At 38.3% G+C, this 13,898-nt stretch overlaps 1 protein-coding gene across 2 annotated transcripts in view; it reads right to left on the bottom strand.

Moving 5' to 3' along the window:
* The window catches only part of bmp8a (bone morphogenetic protein 8a), a 50,961-nt gene that overhangs the window by 9,366 nt on the left and 27,697 nt on the right, over positions 1 to 13,898 (bottom strand). For both annotated transcript variants that reach the window (XM_061931427.1, XM_061931426.1), the window contains exons 3-6: positions 9,354 to 9,546; positions 3,748 to 3,896; positions 3,506 to 3,685; positions 2,604 to 2,683 (exon numbers count right to left, since the gene is read on the bottom strand). In XM_061931427.1, the coding sequence (XP_061787411.1) occupies positions 2,604 to 2,683; positions 3,506 to 3,685; positions 3,748 to 3,896; positions 9,354 to 9,546 (602 nt within the window). The remainder of the gene's footprint in view (positions 1 to 2,603; positions 2,684 to 3,505; positions 3,686 to 3,747; positions 3,897 to 9,353; positions 9,547 to 13,898) is intronic.

Raw genomic sequence — 13,898 nt, 5'->3', positions numbered from 1 at the left:
ACATACATACATACATACATATATATATATATACACATACATACATACATACATACATATATACACATGCATACATATATACACATACATACATATATACATACATAAACATATATACATAAATATATATACACATACATGTACATATACAAACCCTGTTTCCATGAGTTGGGAAATTGTGTTAGATGTAAATATAAACGGAATACAATGATTTGCAAATCCTTTTCAACCCACATTCAATTGAATGCACTACAAAGACAACATATTTGAAGTTCAAACTCAAACATTTTTTTTTTTTTGCAGATAATAATTAACTTAGAATTTCATGGCTGAAACACATGCCAAAGTAGTTGGGAAAGGGCATGTTCACCACTGTGTTACATGGCCTTTCCTTTTAACAACACTCAGTAAACGTTTGGGAATGAAGGAGACACATGTTTTAAGCTTCTCAGGTGGAATTCTTTCCCATTCTTGCTTGATGTACATCTTAAGTTGTTCAACAGTCCGGGGGTCTCCGTTGTGCTATTTTAGGCTTCATAATGCGCCACACATTTTCAAAGGGAGACAGGTCTGGACTGTAGGCGGGCCAGGAAACCCTGTTTCCATATGAGTTGGGAAATTGTGTTAGATGTAAATATAAACGGAATACAATGATTTGCAAATCATTTTCAACCCATATTCAGTTGAATATGCTACAAAAACAACATATTTGATGTTCAAACTGATAAACTTTTTTTTTTTTGCAAATAATCATTAACTTTAGAATTTGATGCCAGCAACACATGACAAAGAAGTTGGGAAAGGTGACAATAAATACTGATAAAGTTGAGGAGTGCTCATCAAACACTTATTTGGAACATCCCACAGGTGAACAGGCAAATTGGGAACAGGTGGGTGCCATGATTGGGTATAAAAGTAGATTCCATTAAATGCTCAGTCATTCACAAACAAGGATGGGGCGAGGGTCACCACTTTGTCAACAATTGCGTGAGCAAATTCTTGAACAGTTTAAGAAAAACCTTTCTCAACCAGCTATTGCAAGGAATTCAGGGATTTCACCATCTACGGTCCGTAATATCATCAAAGGGTTCAGAGAATCTGGAGAAATCACTGCACTTAAGCAGCTAAGCCCGTGACCTTCGATCCCTCAGGCTGTACTGCATCAACAAGCGACATCAGTGTGTAAAGGATATCACCACACGGGCTCAGGAACACTTTGGAAACCCACTGTCAGTAACTACAGTTGGTCGCTACATCTGTAAGTACAAGTTAAAACTCTCCTATGCAAGGCGAAAACCGTTTATCAACAACACCCAGAAACGCCGTCGATAGACTGATACAAAGTGGAAAAGTGTTCTGTGGTCTGACGAGTCCACATTTCAAATTGTTTTTGGAAACTGTCGATGTTGTGTCCTCCGGACCAAAGAGGAAAAGAACCATCCGGAATGCTGTAGGCGCAAAGTTGAAAAGCCAGCATCTTTGATGGTATGGGGGTGTATTAGTGCCCAAGACATGGGTAACTTACACTTCTGTGAAGGCGCCATTAATGCTGAAAGGTACATACAGGTTTTGGAGCAACATATGTTGCCATCCAAGCAACGTTACCATGGACGCCCCTGCTTATTTCAGCAAGACAATGCCAAGCCACGTGTTACATCAACATGGCTTCATAGTAAAAGAGTGCGGGTACTAGACTGGCCTGCCTGTAGTCCAGACCTGTCTCCCATTGAAAATGTGTGGCGCATTATGAAGCCTAAAATACCACAACGGAGACCCCCGGACTGTTGAACAACTTAAGCTGTACATCAAGCAAGAATGGGAAAGAATTCCACCTGAGAAGCTTAAAAAATGTGTCTCCTCAGTTCCCAAACGTTTACTGAGTGTTGTTAAAAGGAAAGTTCATGTAACACAGTGGTGAACATGCCCTTTCCCAACTACTTTGGTACGTGTTGCAGCCATGAAATTCTAATTTAATTATTATTTGCAAAAAATAAATAAAGTTTGAGTTTGAACATCAAATATGTTGTCTTTGTTGTGCATTCAATTGAATATGGGTTGAAAAGGATTTGCAAATCATTGTATTCCGTTTATATTTACATCTAACACAATTTCCCAACTCATATGGAAACGGGGTTTGTATATACAAACATATGTACATACATTTATATACATACATACACACATACAAATACACGTATATACTTACATATATACATACATACATACATATCTGCATATTATATACATATTATAATATATAGTATACACATACATATATATAAACGTACTGTATGCACAGACATACACATGAATACATACATACACATGTATACATACATATATATACACATTTATACATACATATATATACACACATACTGTATACATACAAACATATATATACACACACATCTCTACAACTATGAACCACTCTGGGAATTTCGGGTTTTGCGTTTGAACACTTTAAAGTATAACAAGATGACAAAAATGATGCTGCTTTGACTTGCTCATGTAATTAAATGAAATAATCAATCACATCGGCAGGCAGATTGTTTCTATCAAGAAAAACAAGAGCAGTTTGTGAAAAGAGAAAAATGTCGCACCTTCCATCCGAGGTCACTGAAGCTGACGTAGAGTTCGTGTTTTTTACATGGCTGACCGCCATTGTTGACGGGACTTCGATCTAGAAAAAAAATGTTGATTGGAATCAAGTTGCTGAAGTTATTGGCAATATGGTGATACATACATAATATAATATATGAATGGAAATGTCATAATTGTGCACACAGTGTAAAAGACTGTGGTACCTGGCTTTTCATACCATGAAAATGATTGGTTTGCCCTCATATATTGTAGTTTGCTATTGGTAGCAAACTGTTGCGGAATTTGTATGGCAGCGTGAGGTACGTGTGCGCATGTTGATGTAAACAATTTCTGCATACACTCATGGCTGGAACGTGAGGGTCAGCACTTTGATAAAGAAGGTGAGAAACGGTCTCTATGCTTGGAGGTAAGTGCTCATTTATTCATCATTTAGCAGAATTTCCCATTATTTTTTGCATGTTAGACTATCATTATTCTCTATGAAATGTGTTCATATTAAGTTAAAGTTAAAGTACCCACTAGGTGTGGCAAAATTATTCTCTGCATTTGACCCATCACCCTTGATCACCCCCTGGGAGGTGAGGGGAGCAGTGGGCAGCAGCGATGGCCACGCCCGGGAATCATTTTTGGTGATTTAACCCCCAATTCCAACCTTTGATGCTGAGTGCCAAGCAGGGAGGTAATGGCTCCCATTTTTATAGTCTTTGGTATGACTCGGCCGGGGTCTGAACTCACGACCTACCAATCTCAGGGCGGACACTCTAACCACTAGGCCCTATCTTTAGATGTACACGATTTCTTATCGTACAATTCGGGTGTTAACAGACCTTTTGGAGGAGATTACTCAAGAAAAGTCGAGGTACCACAGTACAATCACTTCTAATGTGAAACCAAACTTAACTATGAATGCTGGGCACAGGGAGGTCATATTTGGGCTTCTTCCTGCGGGGGTGTGTCTTGACGGCGCGGGGGGGCCGACAGGGGATCTGGCTCTCCCTGAAGAAAGTCACCATGAAGGGCTGCTTGGAGCGAGGACCCCGGCGGCCCACCAGCCCGATCCAGGCCGCCGAGAGGGAGCGATCTGGAACACGACCACACCGGAGTGGTTCACAGTCACATGTTAAGTAATAGAGTGACGCCCACCTTCCTCCGTCTCCACGTAGAGTCGGATGCCCAGGTTGCTGCGGGGGTGCAGGAGCCAGTGGTTGGAGGCCGAGGTGACGTCAAAGGCCAGCCAGCCTTCCTGGCCTGCGGGTACGGACTGCATGTCCAGCAGCACCAGCTCAGGCTCCCTGCAACAACACACCTTTTATTCGCTACGCTATACAGGACAGTCTCAGAAAATTAGAATATTGTGATAAAGTCCTTTATTTTCTGTAATGCAACTAAAAACATGAAAAAGGTCGAGTACATAGCCCCGTTTTAACATTTGTGCAAGCTTAACATTGACTACACACTCTTACTCTTAGGACCCTAAAGGGACCCACTCATATAAAATATTTTTTTGACTTTCAACTCTTTAAACTTTTGACAACTTTCGATCAATTTATTGATATAAAGTTTTAGTTTTTTCATGTGTTTTAAAATGGGAAAATACAAAATATGCAATATTTCTGAAAATAAGTTACAGCGTGGAATATTTGAGGTTAAGTAATTACATCCTTGAATTGATCAATCATTTCATGAAAACACTGATTTTGATATAGTAGACCTATAGTGCATCTTAGAGCGCCGCCAAAAAATATCTGTTTCTCAGCGGTACTCAGTCTTAATACGCTTTCCCACCATTTGTGGCAGCAATGACATTATCAAACAGACGAAGTATCGAGCTAAAGTTTCTTAGGTGCAAAAATTATGACTGAAGTGGTAAAGCTGTATTTTCATTTCCACTTTTCATTTTATTGACAGTTTAGTTAAAACATTCATTATTAATTCAGTTTATTTTAGCACAACAGTTATTTATGAGTCCCTTCTTATGCATTGTATTTGGTTAGTACTTATTTTTGTAATCAGGCTGACCTAAGTCTAAGTTTTATGTGTTTATAGTATTTGTCACATGCTATATATATTATTTTTACAAGGTTGTAAACAGTATGTAGGTTAGATATAATTTTTGAATTAAAATCAAGAGTAAGATTATAAATTCATTGTTGATATTCGAGTAATCCTCGGGCCCCTATGTAGTGGAAAAGTTGGGGCCCGAGGTCAAAAAGTTTAAGGACTCCTGCAGTAGACAAGTCTTTTATATAAATCTGCCATGTCGTATATAATTAAATCTGTCATGTCATATATAATTTCCCAAAATCATATTCATTGCATTTCAGCGGTTTAATGGCAGTTTAATTCATTTACGGTCATCAAAGCTCTGAGAATTATGTGCATGGTTTTCTGGCGCCATCTGGTGGTTAAGGGGCACAATTACACCAAAACAATATTTAGTGGAGTATAAGTCGCACCGGCCGAAAATGCACAATAAAGAAGGAAAAAAAACATACATAAGGCATTTTTGGGGGAAATTTATTTGATAAAAGCCAACACCAAGAATAGACATTTGAAAGGCAATTTAAAATAAATAAAGAATAGTGAACAACAGGCTGAATAAGTGTACGTTATATGAGGCATAAATAACCAACTGAGAACGTGCCTGGTATGTTAACGTAACATATTATGGTAAGAGTCATTCAAATAACTATAACATATAGAACATCCTACACGTTTACCAAACAATCTGTCACTCCTAATCGCTAAATCCCATGAAATCTTATAGTCTCTTACGTGAATGAGCTAAATATTATTTGATATTTTACGATAATGTGTTAATAATTTCACACATAAGACACTCCTGAGTATAAGTCGCACCCCCGGCCAAACTATGAAAAAAACTGCGAATTATAGTCCGAAAAATACGGTACTTGTTTTTCGATTGACAAGTATGAAATTCATTAGGTTTCAATGTAAAAAGCATAGGATTACAGTCTGTTAAAAATAGCAATTATTGTGCAAGTCAATGAGGCCAATTTAGATCTTAAGAGAAAGTGTGTATATTTTGTTTATATCCTTTTCTAACAATGTTGCAAACAAAAACAATGCAATATTTAAACTCCCTGGCAAAATTTCAGACCGCTAACCTTCACACTCAACAATATTGTATAAGGAACACAAGGAACACATGTAATGCCTGTTTTGGGCCCAAGGGGTGGACAAAATTGGTAATTAGGTACAAAATAAGGGAAGAAAATGCAAAAAAAAAAAGTAGCTTGGCTTTTGTACAAACAGCTTTGATGATTTTTAAAACTGTAGCGCAATATAAGCAATTAGGCATCCGTTGGATGCATATGTTGGATTACGATTGGCTGCAAATGCTAGTCATTCCCTCCAGGATTTCGCTGGCTTTTTTTTGTGCAATTGTTGCTGCCTAAAATGCCGGAATTTGCGGAAGCTTTTTTAGAACGTTTCAATGTTTTGAGGCTTATTTTTTTCCAATAACATTGAGTCAACTTTTATGAATTTCTTATCAATCCTTGTAAGGGGAACTGCACTTTTTTTGGAATTTGGCTTATTGATCACAAACATTATGAAAGAGAATGCAATTTTTTTTATTTTTTTTTGCATTCTAACAAAAATCTGTTCGTTCTTGGTGGCTAGCAATGCAGCTAATGGGAGCAATCGATTCTACCTCTAAATCACTTTAAAAATGCATTTATAAACCGTAATTTATATTCCCAAACCCATATAATAACCAGTGACATTGTTATTGTAAGAGCAAACACTGAGTAACTCTTTTCTAGAGTAGTAACACATTGGCGCCCTACGGTATTAGCCGTAAAAGCTAACTACGGCAAGAGATAAGCTAGCTTCTACGTCAGCACAAAACACGTTTGAGTTTGTAATGCACAACACCAATAGAACACCAATTTGTACTGACTGAAAATCATCAACAATTATTTTACAGAATCGGTTAAGTATTAGCCTACCTTTCATGTATTGTTTGTACACAGCTAGTTATACAGCTTATGTACTGTAGTGAAGTGGTGCGTGCATCATAGGGGTGTAATGCTACGTGTATTTGTATTGAACCGTTTCGGTACGGGGGTTTCGATTCGGTTCGGAGGTGTACCGAACGAGTTTCCACACGAACATATTAAGTAGCCGACTAAGCTAAAGTCTTAACAAGCTGCTCCGCTTCGTTCTGCCTCTTCTCTGTCAGTCCTCTACACAGCACCCAGCATTGTCTCACCCACACAACCATCTGATTGGTTACACACAGAGCGGTAACAGCCAATCAGCAGTGCGTATTCAGAGCGGTAACAGCCAATCAGCAGTGCGTATTCAGAGCGCATGTAGTCAGTGCTCCAGCGTCGAGCAGGTAGGTGTTTAGTAGGTAAGCATCAGGCCGTGGACTCTCCCCAAATTATTATAAACACCTCCCAGTCAACTACTAGTAATATCACTATGAGCCCGTTGACCTTCTAGAAACTTAAACGGCAGCTCAGCTCGCTCGCAGTCCTGGCTTGAGGTGAAGGCTTATTAGCTTTTAGCGTAACGTTAGCTAATTTTACTGTGTGTGTGTGTGCATGTGTTACGGACAGCAAAGCCCTTTCTGTCTGTTATTTCACTTTACCCTTTTCTGTGTTGATTGAGCTGTGTTAAAGCAGCAAAAAAGGACATTATGTAAAATGAAGAGTTTCTGTCTCTGATAGTTGATATAATAATGTAAGTGCATCATTAAGCCTACATGAACTCCATGGTGTTCAGGGATGAATAGTCTCTCCTATTGCTATTGTACTATGTTTTCAGCTATAGGTATAGCTATATTAATCATTAGTAATGCAGCAGCCTAATTTTGAATTGCAGGGTCCCTGCTATCACATGTTGATAAAAATATAACATTTACATGATAAAAATCAACTACAGGCTTCCCAAATGCTGTAATAAATTAAGCATGATGAGTTGACTTGAAACTGTTTAATGTTACACATTTTATATGTAGAAGAAAAGTTTTGTCATTTTATTTAATCTGAGCAACAACTTGAGGTAGTTTAATGTTGATTAACGTGGGCAGAATTATTATAGTGTTCCCAATGTTAGATGGATAAAGCCATTGTTTACAAATTTGGTAAATAAATAACCCAAAAATATATATTTTGTGGTTTTCTTACTGTACCGAAAATGAACCGAACCGTGACCCCTAAACCAAGGTACGTACCGAACCGACATTTTTGTGTACCGTTACACCCCTAGTGCATCATGATCAATATAAAGTGTGACTCACTGTTGGTCCAGCGAGCCGGGGACATTTTTTCCGTTTTATTTGGGGATAATTACGCCATTTATGTCGAAATAGCTTGTCTCCAAAATCCACATTTGCAGCTTTGTGTCACGCCGACCTCACTCTCATGGCTTCCGTCAGCTCCAACGTTTCACCCTTTTCTCCGTGCTGGCTTCTATAAGCAGTAGTTCATCCTTCCTTCATACAGTTTCAGAAAAATAAGGTTGTGAATCCTCATTTGTCCAAAAATAGTCATTTTCGTTGTCTGTTACCAAGTCTGCCATCATTATAACACACTCGTGTTTGATTCCGACCACATGCGCTGCTATGGAAATGGAAATCAATGCGCGAAAGGAGTCAGTTCCAGCAATGATTAAAATGACGAAAATACGGTAAATGTTATACATATTACATATTGTTATGAACGTGTCTGTTACTACATTATATATATACTTGCAGTGTGTATATAAAACGTTGGAGGATTTTGAAGTTGTTTTAGAGGACTTTAAAGGCTACAACGGTGACTCCCATTAGTCGCATCTTCTAAGCGTTTTTAATCATCTTTAAAATCTTAAAAAAAAAGAAGATGTGTTCTTGTCTCCCATGATTGTGAACGATAGGCAACATTCCCAAAAAAAAGTGCAGTTCCTCATTAACAAGGTCTATAACAGTAACCCTTAAAAGCACAGGATTTCAACAATTCAAACAACAGATACTGTATTGATGTTTTACTTGTTTTATACCACAGACATAAAAGTAGACACAAGATGTCAGTAAAAGCACATACTCAGGGCTCATTGTCAAATAATTCTTCCGTTTTAATTCATTACAAGTCATAGTAATACTTATAATTGCAAAAATAAAACACCACCAAAAAGCTTCCCTGTTGTCCGATGTCTGCTCTGTCGTTCACAAGTAGCAGACATTCTCCGTATATGTTTTATTTTAAAAAGTGTTTGTCTATCTTAGTCATTTATGTTCCAACACATTCACCCCGCATGTTAAGAACATTTTTTTTGGTAAATGAGACTAGAGATTATCATCACACTTCAACAACGCTCTCATATAAATGTTGCTTCTTTGCTCGGTCAGCATTACAAATGAATATCTGTTCTTAATAGTCTTACGCTGGATAAATAAATGTTACTCGGAAGTGAATGTTTATCGCTGTACTGTGTGAGCAAAAAAGTGGTTATATCGTTACACGTTGTTCTGGCTTTGTCTACACAAAATACAAACAAAAGTTTTGATTGGACAGTTGACGTACGCGTTTGAGCGCCGCTTAGAGACAAATTATTTTGGCAAAAATGACGCCAATTGGCCAAACTGCGAGGAAATTGCGGGCATTGGACAAGGTTGCCAGGCTGTGCATTATTTGTGTAAATTGGCGACGTCACAAAATTTTGGAGGGACTGACTAGTTATTGAAAATATGCTTCGTATTCATGCTAATATGTTAAGCAAACATGAAAATAGTTGACCTGTGTCTGTTGTCTCTCTGGATCTCGTAGACGGAAATGTGCAGCGTTCGGTTTGCCCTCTGGCCCAACGTCAGCGTCTTGTAGATGCGGAACTCGGCCGCCGTAACCGTCTCGCCCTGCGGGAGCGGCGTCAGGTCAAAGCGGAACTCCTTCCAGTACGGCCGAGGCTGCAGGAGGTCTCGCTCCTGCTCCACTGTGCACACATATCAACCGCACCATAAGTATTATGAACAAGTATCCATCATTAACAAGTACATCCACACGCACATTCACTGTACAAACATACATATACCAGGCATGTGATTTGACCACAATGAAAAAGACTGAAAAAATTTCCGGGGGTCTGGGGGACGAAGGCCAGGTCCTGGTGGGGGGACAAGGAGGGCGAGGCCCCCCCGAAGCTCCTGGTTTTTCACCAATTTAACATGCTAAAATTAACAAAGACAGCACCATTTGAAGAAAATATTTTAGTGTTTAAAGACATGAAAACATCAATAATAGAACATACATAACCCAATTATCCTAATGAATCACTGTATATGGTTCAGTCCCAACAGTATTTAGTCACTAATATTTACATCTTGTGTTCATTTCGCATCCACAGGTGTCACATTGATCAGTGTTATTATCACTAATAACAATTCACAGTTTTAATGTATATGCCTAATTGCCTACAAGTTCAGTTATAAATATAACAAAATACCAAATGTAAACATTTCATTCTTTTCGCCAAAATAGGATATAAATTTATGAAAATAATTAAACATGTTTAGTATTGCTTACTCATATTTGAAAATAGGAAATAATAATAATGTGAGGACACTGACATATTGCATGAAACAAGTGTGAAAATATTTACCTTCAAGATTGTTACACCACTGACAATATTGTTTCAAGAGACTACATAAGAACTTAATATTACAAAATAGTATTATATGCAAATTTATTTCAAATAAATTGTTAACTGGAATCAATAATGCGACTCTTTGAATTTCTGTAATTTCATAATATATTTTCACGTGGCTTTTTATTTTTAGAAAAACCCATTTATATTTCGCAAAGCAATAATTGGTTAATATTTAAAACAAACATGCGTATTTCGCAAGCAAATATTTTTTAGCTTACCTCATTATTAACAACCCTGTCTGCAACTGAAGTGGGTTGTTTGGGTGGATCTTTCCTCTCGATGTCTACGCCAGTTGTCGATGTAAACAAAGGATGAAGTCCGTAAGGTTTGCTCACTTTCGGTTGACATCCAAAAGTACCAGCTAGTGAAAAGTTTGTTTTCCTTGCTTCAAGTTGTTTCATATGTTTTTGGCGTTTCGCATGTGCTTCCAAAGCCTTGAAACCTCGTGATTCATAGTCAATATTATCATGACACCACGTGCACAAAACCTTTCCGGGACGATCGATTTTCCGAATAAAATCACTGAACAAAGTCGTAACTTCCTTCTTCCCAACAGTATCAGTGATTTCCCTTTCCATCCAGTCCCATCGAAACTTATTTTTGACATGTTTATCAATTTCTTTTACTCGTAAAGCGTCCTTTCTCTCGAGAACCGACATCGTTTACATATGAAAAATGGCGGTAATAACCATTATGAATGATGACGTTATTAACGTCATCATTCATAACAGATGTCCTGATTGGTCACAAGGAACATATCGACCAATCAACTACGGCGTAATATAAACTACGTCTCGAATCTTGATTTAGGGTCGGAAAAAAAAACGGAAAAACGGGAGAAAATTTTTTTCCCCCCCGAGATTAAAAAAGACGGAATTCCGACTTTAGACGGAAAAATCACATGCCTGATACACACATACAGTACATACACATTCAATATACAAACATACATATACACATACTGTACATATACAGTCACTGTACAAACATACATATATATAAACTGTACATATACATTCACTGTACAAACATACATATACACATACTGTACATATACAAGTACATATACATACATACACTCATGCATATAGTCATGTTTCATCAAACATAAATTAACGTTGTTACCCTAGGGTAAACTGGGTATAACACATGGCACACTGACAAAGCTTAACCTAGTGTTACAATAACAATCTACAAGGTTAATATAGCTGGCTTCTCTTTCTTCCCCTCCATTTTTCTGCTTTCTTTTGTATCTCTAGTTATCATTACATATATGTATTGTTGCATTTGAGCAACTGTATTGTTGATAGTAGAGGTAAATTATTGGTATTGTTCATTATCAATAGCGCTATTTCTATTGGTATTTCTATTGCGCCATTTGTAGTGTAATAATGCTCATTGTTATTTCTGTGTTATTATTTATTTCACTAACTGCTTCTTTGCTATCACTTTTACCATCATATTTGTACATATCCTATTTGCTGATGTTGCTCTATTGTTGTTGTGCTTGTCTCTCTGTCTTATCCCCACAATGTCCCCCTCTGTCTTCCTTTTTTGCTCTTTCTATCCCCAGCCCGGCTGCACCAAATGACAAAATAAATACATTTAATAAAGTCAAATACAAATAAGGCAAGAAGAGAAGTATCCCACACTTCTCTTTTGTAAAGTAAATTTGTATAGCCGATATGGGCATCTACATCAACTATATGATTTGCCTGAGAAGCTGGACAGGACAAAAAAAAAAATAATAGAAGGAAGGATAGTGTGAAGACATAAAGTCAGCAGTTTAGACAATCATTGAAAATCCACATTCAATCAGCTAATAGGACGAAGTGCACAAAGAGGAATCTTTGTCTTTTTTGAAGAGGAGAGAAATTGTGGGAGGTGACCAGATTTAAATGATTCATGGTACATATCCAAAAATAAAGGGGCAAGCTTATGCCAAAACTTTAAAAATTCGTAAGGGTAATCATCCTGTCCCGGAGAGTTTCCGCTTTGTAGTGATAATGCTGCAACATTCAGTTCTGCAGGCGTGATTGGTCTGGCCAATTCCATCGCAGCGGACTGATAAACTGAGGGGATACCCAGATTATTAAAAAAAAAGTCATCCAGCTCAAGGTTAGAACATTGAGCAGACGACTATAGAAATGTATACAAATCCTTAAATACATTTATTTTTTTCAAGAGTTTGAGTTGAAGTCCAGTTTGAATCTGCGTAATATGATGGGATGCTGTTATTTGGCGTAATTGATGATTGATTGATTTGCTGGCCTTATCGCCATGTTCAAAGAACTGGGATCTCAAGCGAAGCATTTGTTCCGTGGCGTAATCTGAAATAAGAACATCCAGTTCTGCCTGTTCAGACAGCCTTCTCTTGTAAACATCTGGGCTTTGAGAGACAGCGTAAGAGTTGTCTTGCTAACAATCTTAGAACGATTAGAATATTTTTCTCTTCAGCATATCAGGTTTCCAGTTGATAGGATGACTTTGCGTTAGCTTAGTCAACTTATTTTTCCGTCTTTTCTCGTAACTCATAAGAAATTGTCTCCCAGAGCACAGGGGCTCTGGGTGTCTTGTTCAAAAGTACAAAAATCTATTTGCGCGAAACAAAATCCACAGAGTAATCGTGTATTAAAGTTAAAGTTAAAGTTAAAGTACCAATGATTGTCACACACACACTAGGTGTGGCGAGATTATTCTCTGCATTTGACCCATCACCCTTGATCACCCCCTGGGAGGTGAGGGGAGCAGTGGGCAGCAGCGGTGGCCGTGCCCGGGAATCATTTTGGTGATTTAACCCCCAATTCCAACCCTTGATGCTGAGTGCCAAGCAGGGAGGTAATGGGTCCCATTTTTATAGTCTTTGGTATGACTCGGCCGGGGTTTGAATTCACAACCTACCGATCTCAGGGCGGACACTCTAACCACTAGGCCACTGAGTAAAGGGGAACATTATCACCAGACCTATGTAAGCGTCAATATATACCTTGATGTTGCAGAAAAAAAGACCATATATTTTTTTAACCGATTTCCGAACTCTAAATGGGTGAATTTTGGCGAATTAAACGCCTTTCTATTATTCGCTCTTGGAGTGATGATGTCACAACGTGACGTCACACCGGGAAGCAATCCGCCATTTTCTCAAACACATTACAAACACCGAGTCAAATCAGCTCTGTTATTTTCCGTTTTTTCGAGTGTTTTCCGTACCTTGGAGACATCATGCCTCGTCGGTGTGTTGTCGGAGGGTGTAACAACACGAACAGGGACGGATTCAAGTTGCACCAGTGGCCCAAAGATGCGAAAGTGGCAAGAAATTGGACGTTTGTTCCGCACACTTTACCGACGAAAGCTATGCTACGACAGAGATGGCAAGAATGTGTGGATATCCTGCGACACTCAAAGCAGATGCATTTCCAACTGGACTGGACAGATCAGCTTTCAAGAAAAGAGAGCGGATGAGGGTATGTCTACAGAATATATTAATTGATGAAAACTGGGATGTCTGCACTCTCAAAGTGCATGTTGTTGCCAAATGTATTTCATATGCTGTAAACCTAGTTCATTAGTTTCCTTTAATGCGATCGCCGAATTCGTCCTCGCTTTCTCCCGTGTCGCTGGCTGTCGTGTCGTTTTCG

Source organism: Nerophis lumbriciformis, linkage group LG37, assembly GCF_033978685.3.
Source record: "Nerophis lumbriciformis linkage group LG37, RoL_Nlum_v2.1, whole genome shotgun sequence".
Lineage (NCBI taxonomy): Eukaryota > Metazoa > Chordata > Actinopteri > Syngnathiformes > Syngnathidae > Nerophis > Nerophis lumbriciformis.
This window is presented reverse-complemented; position numbering and strand designations above follow the sequence as displayed.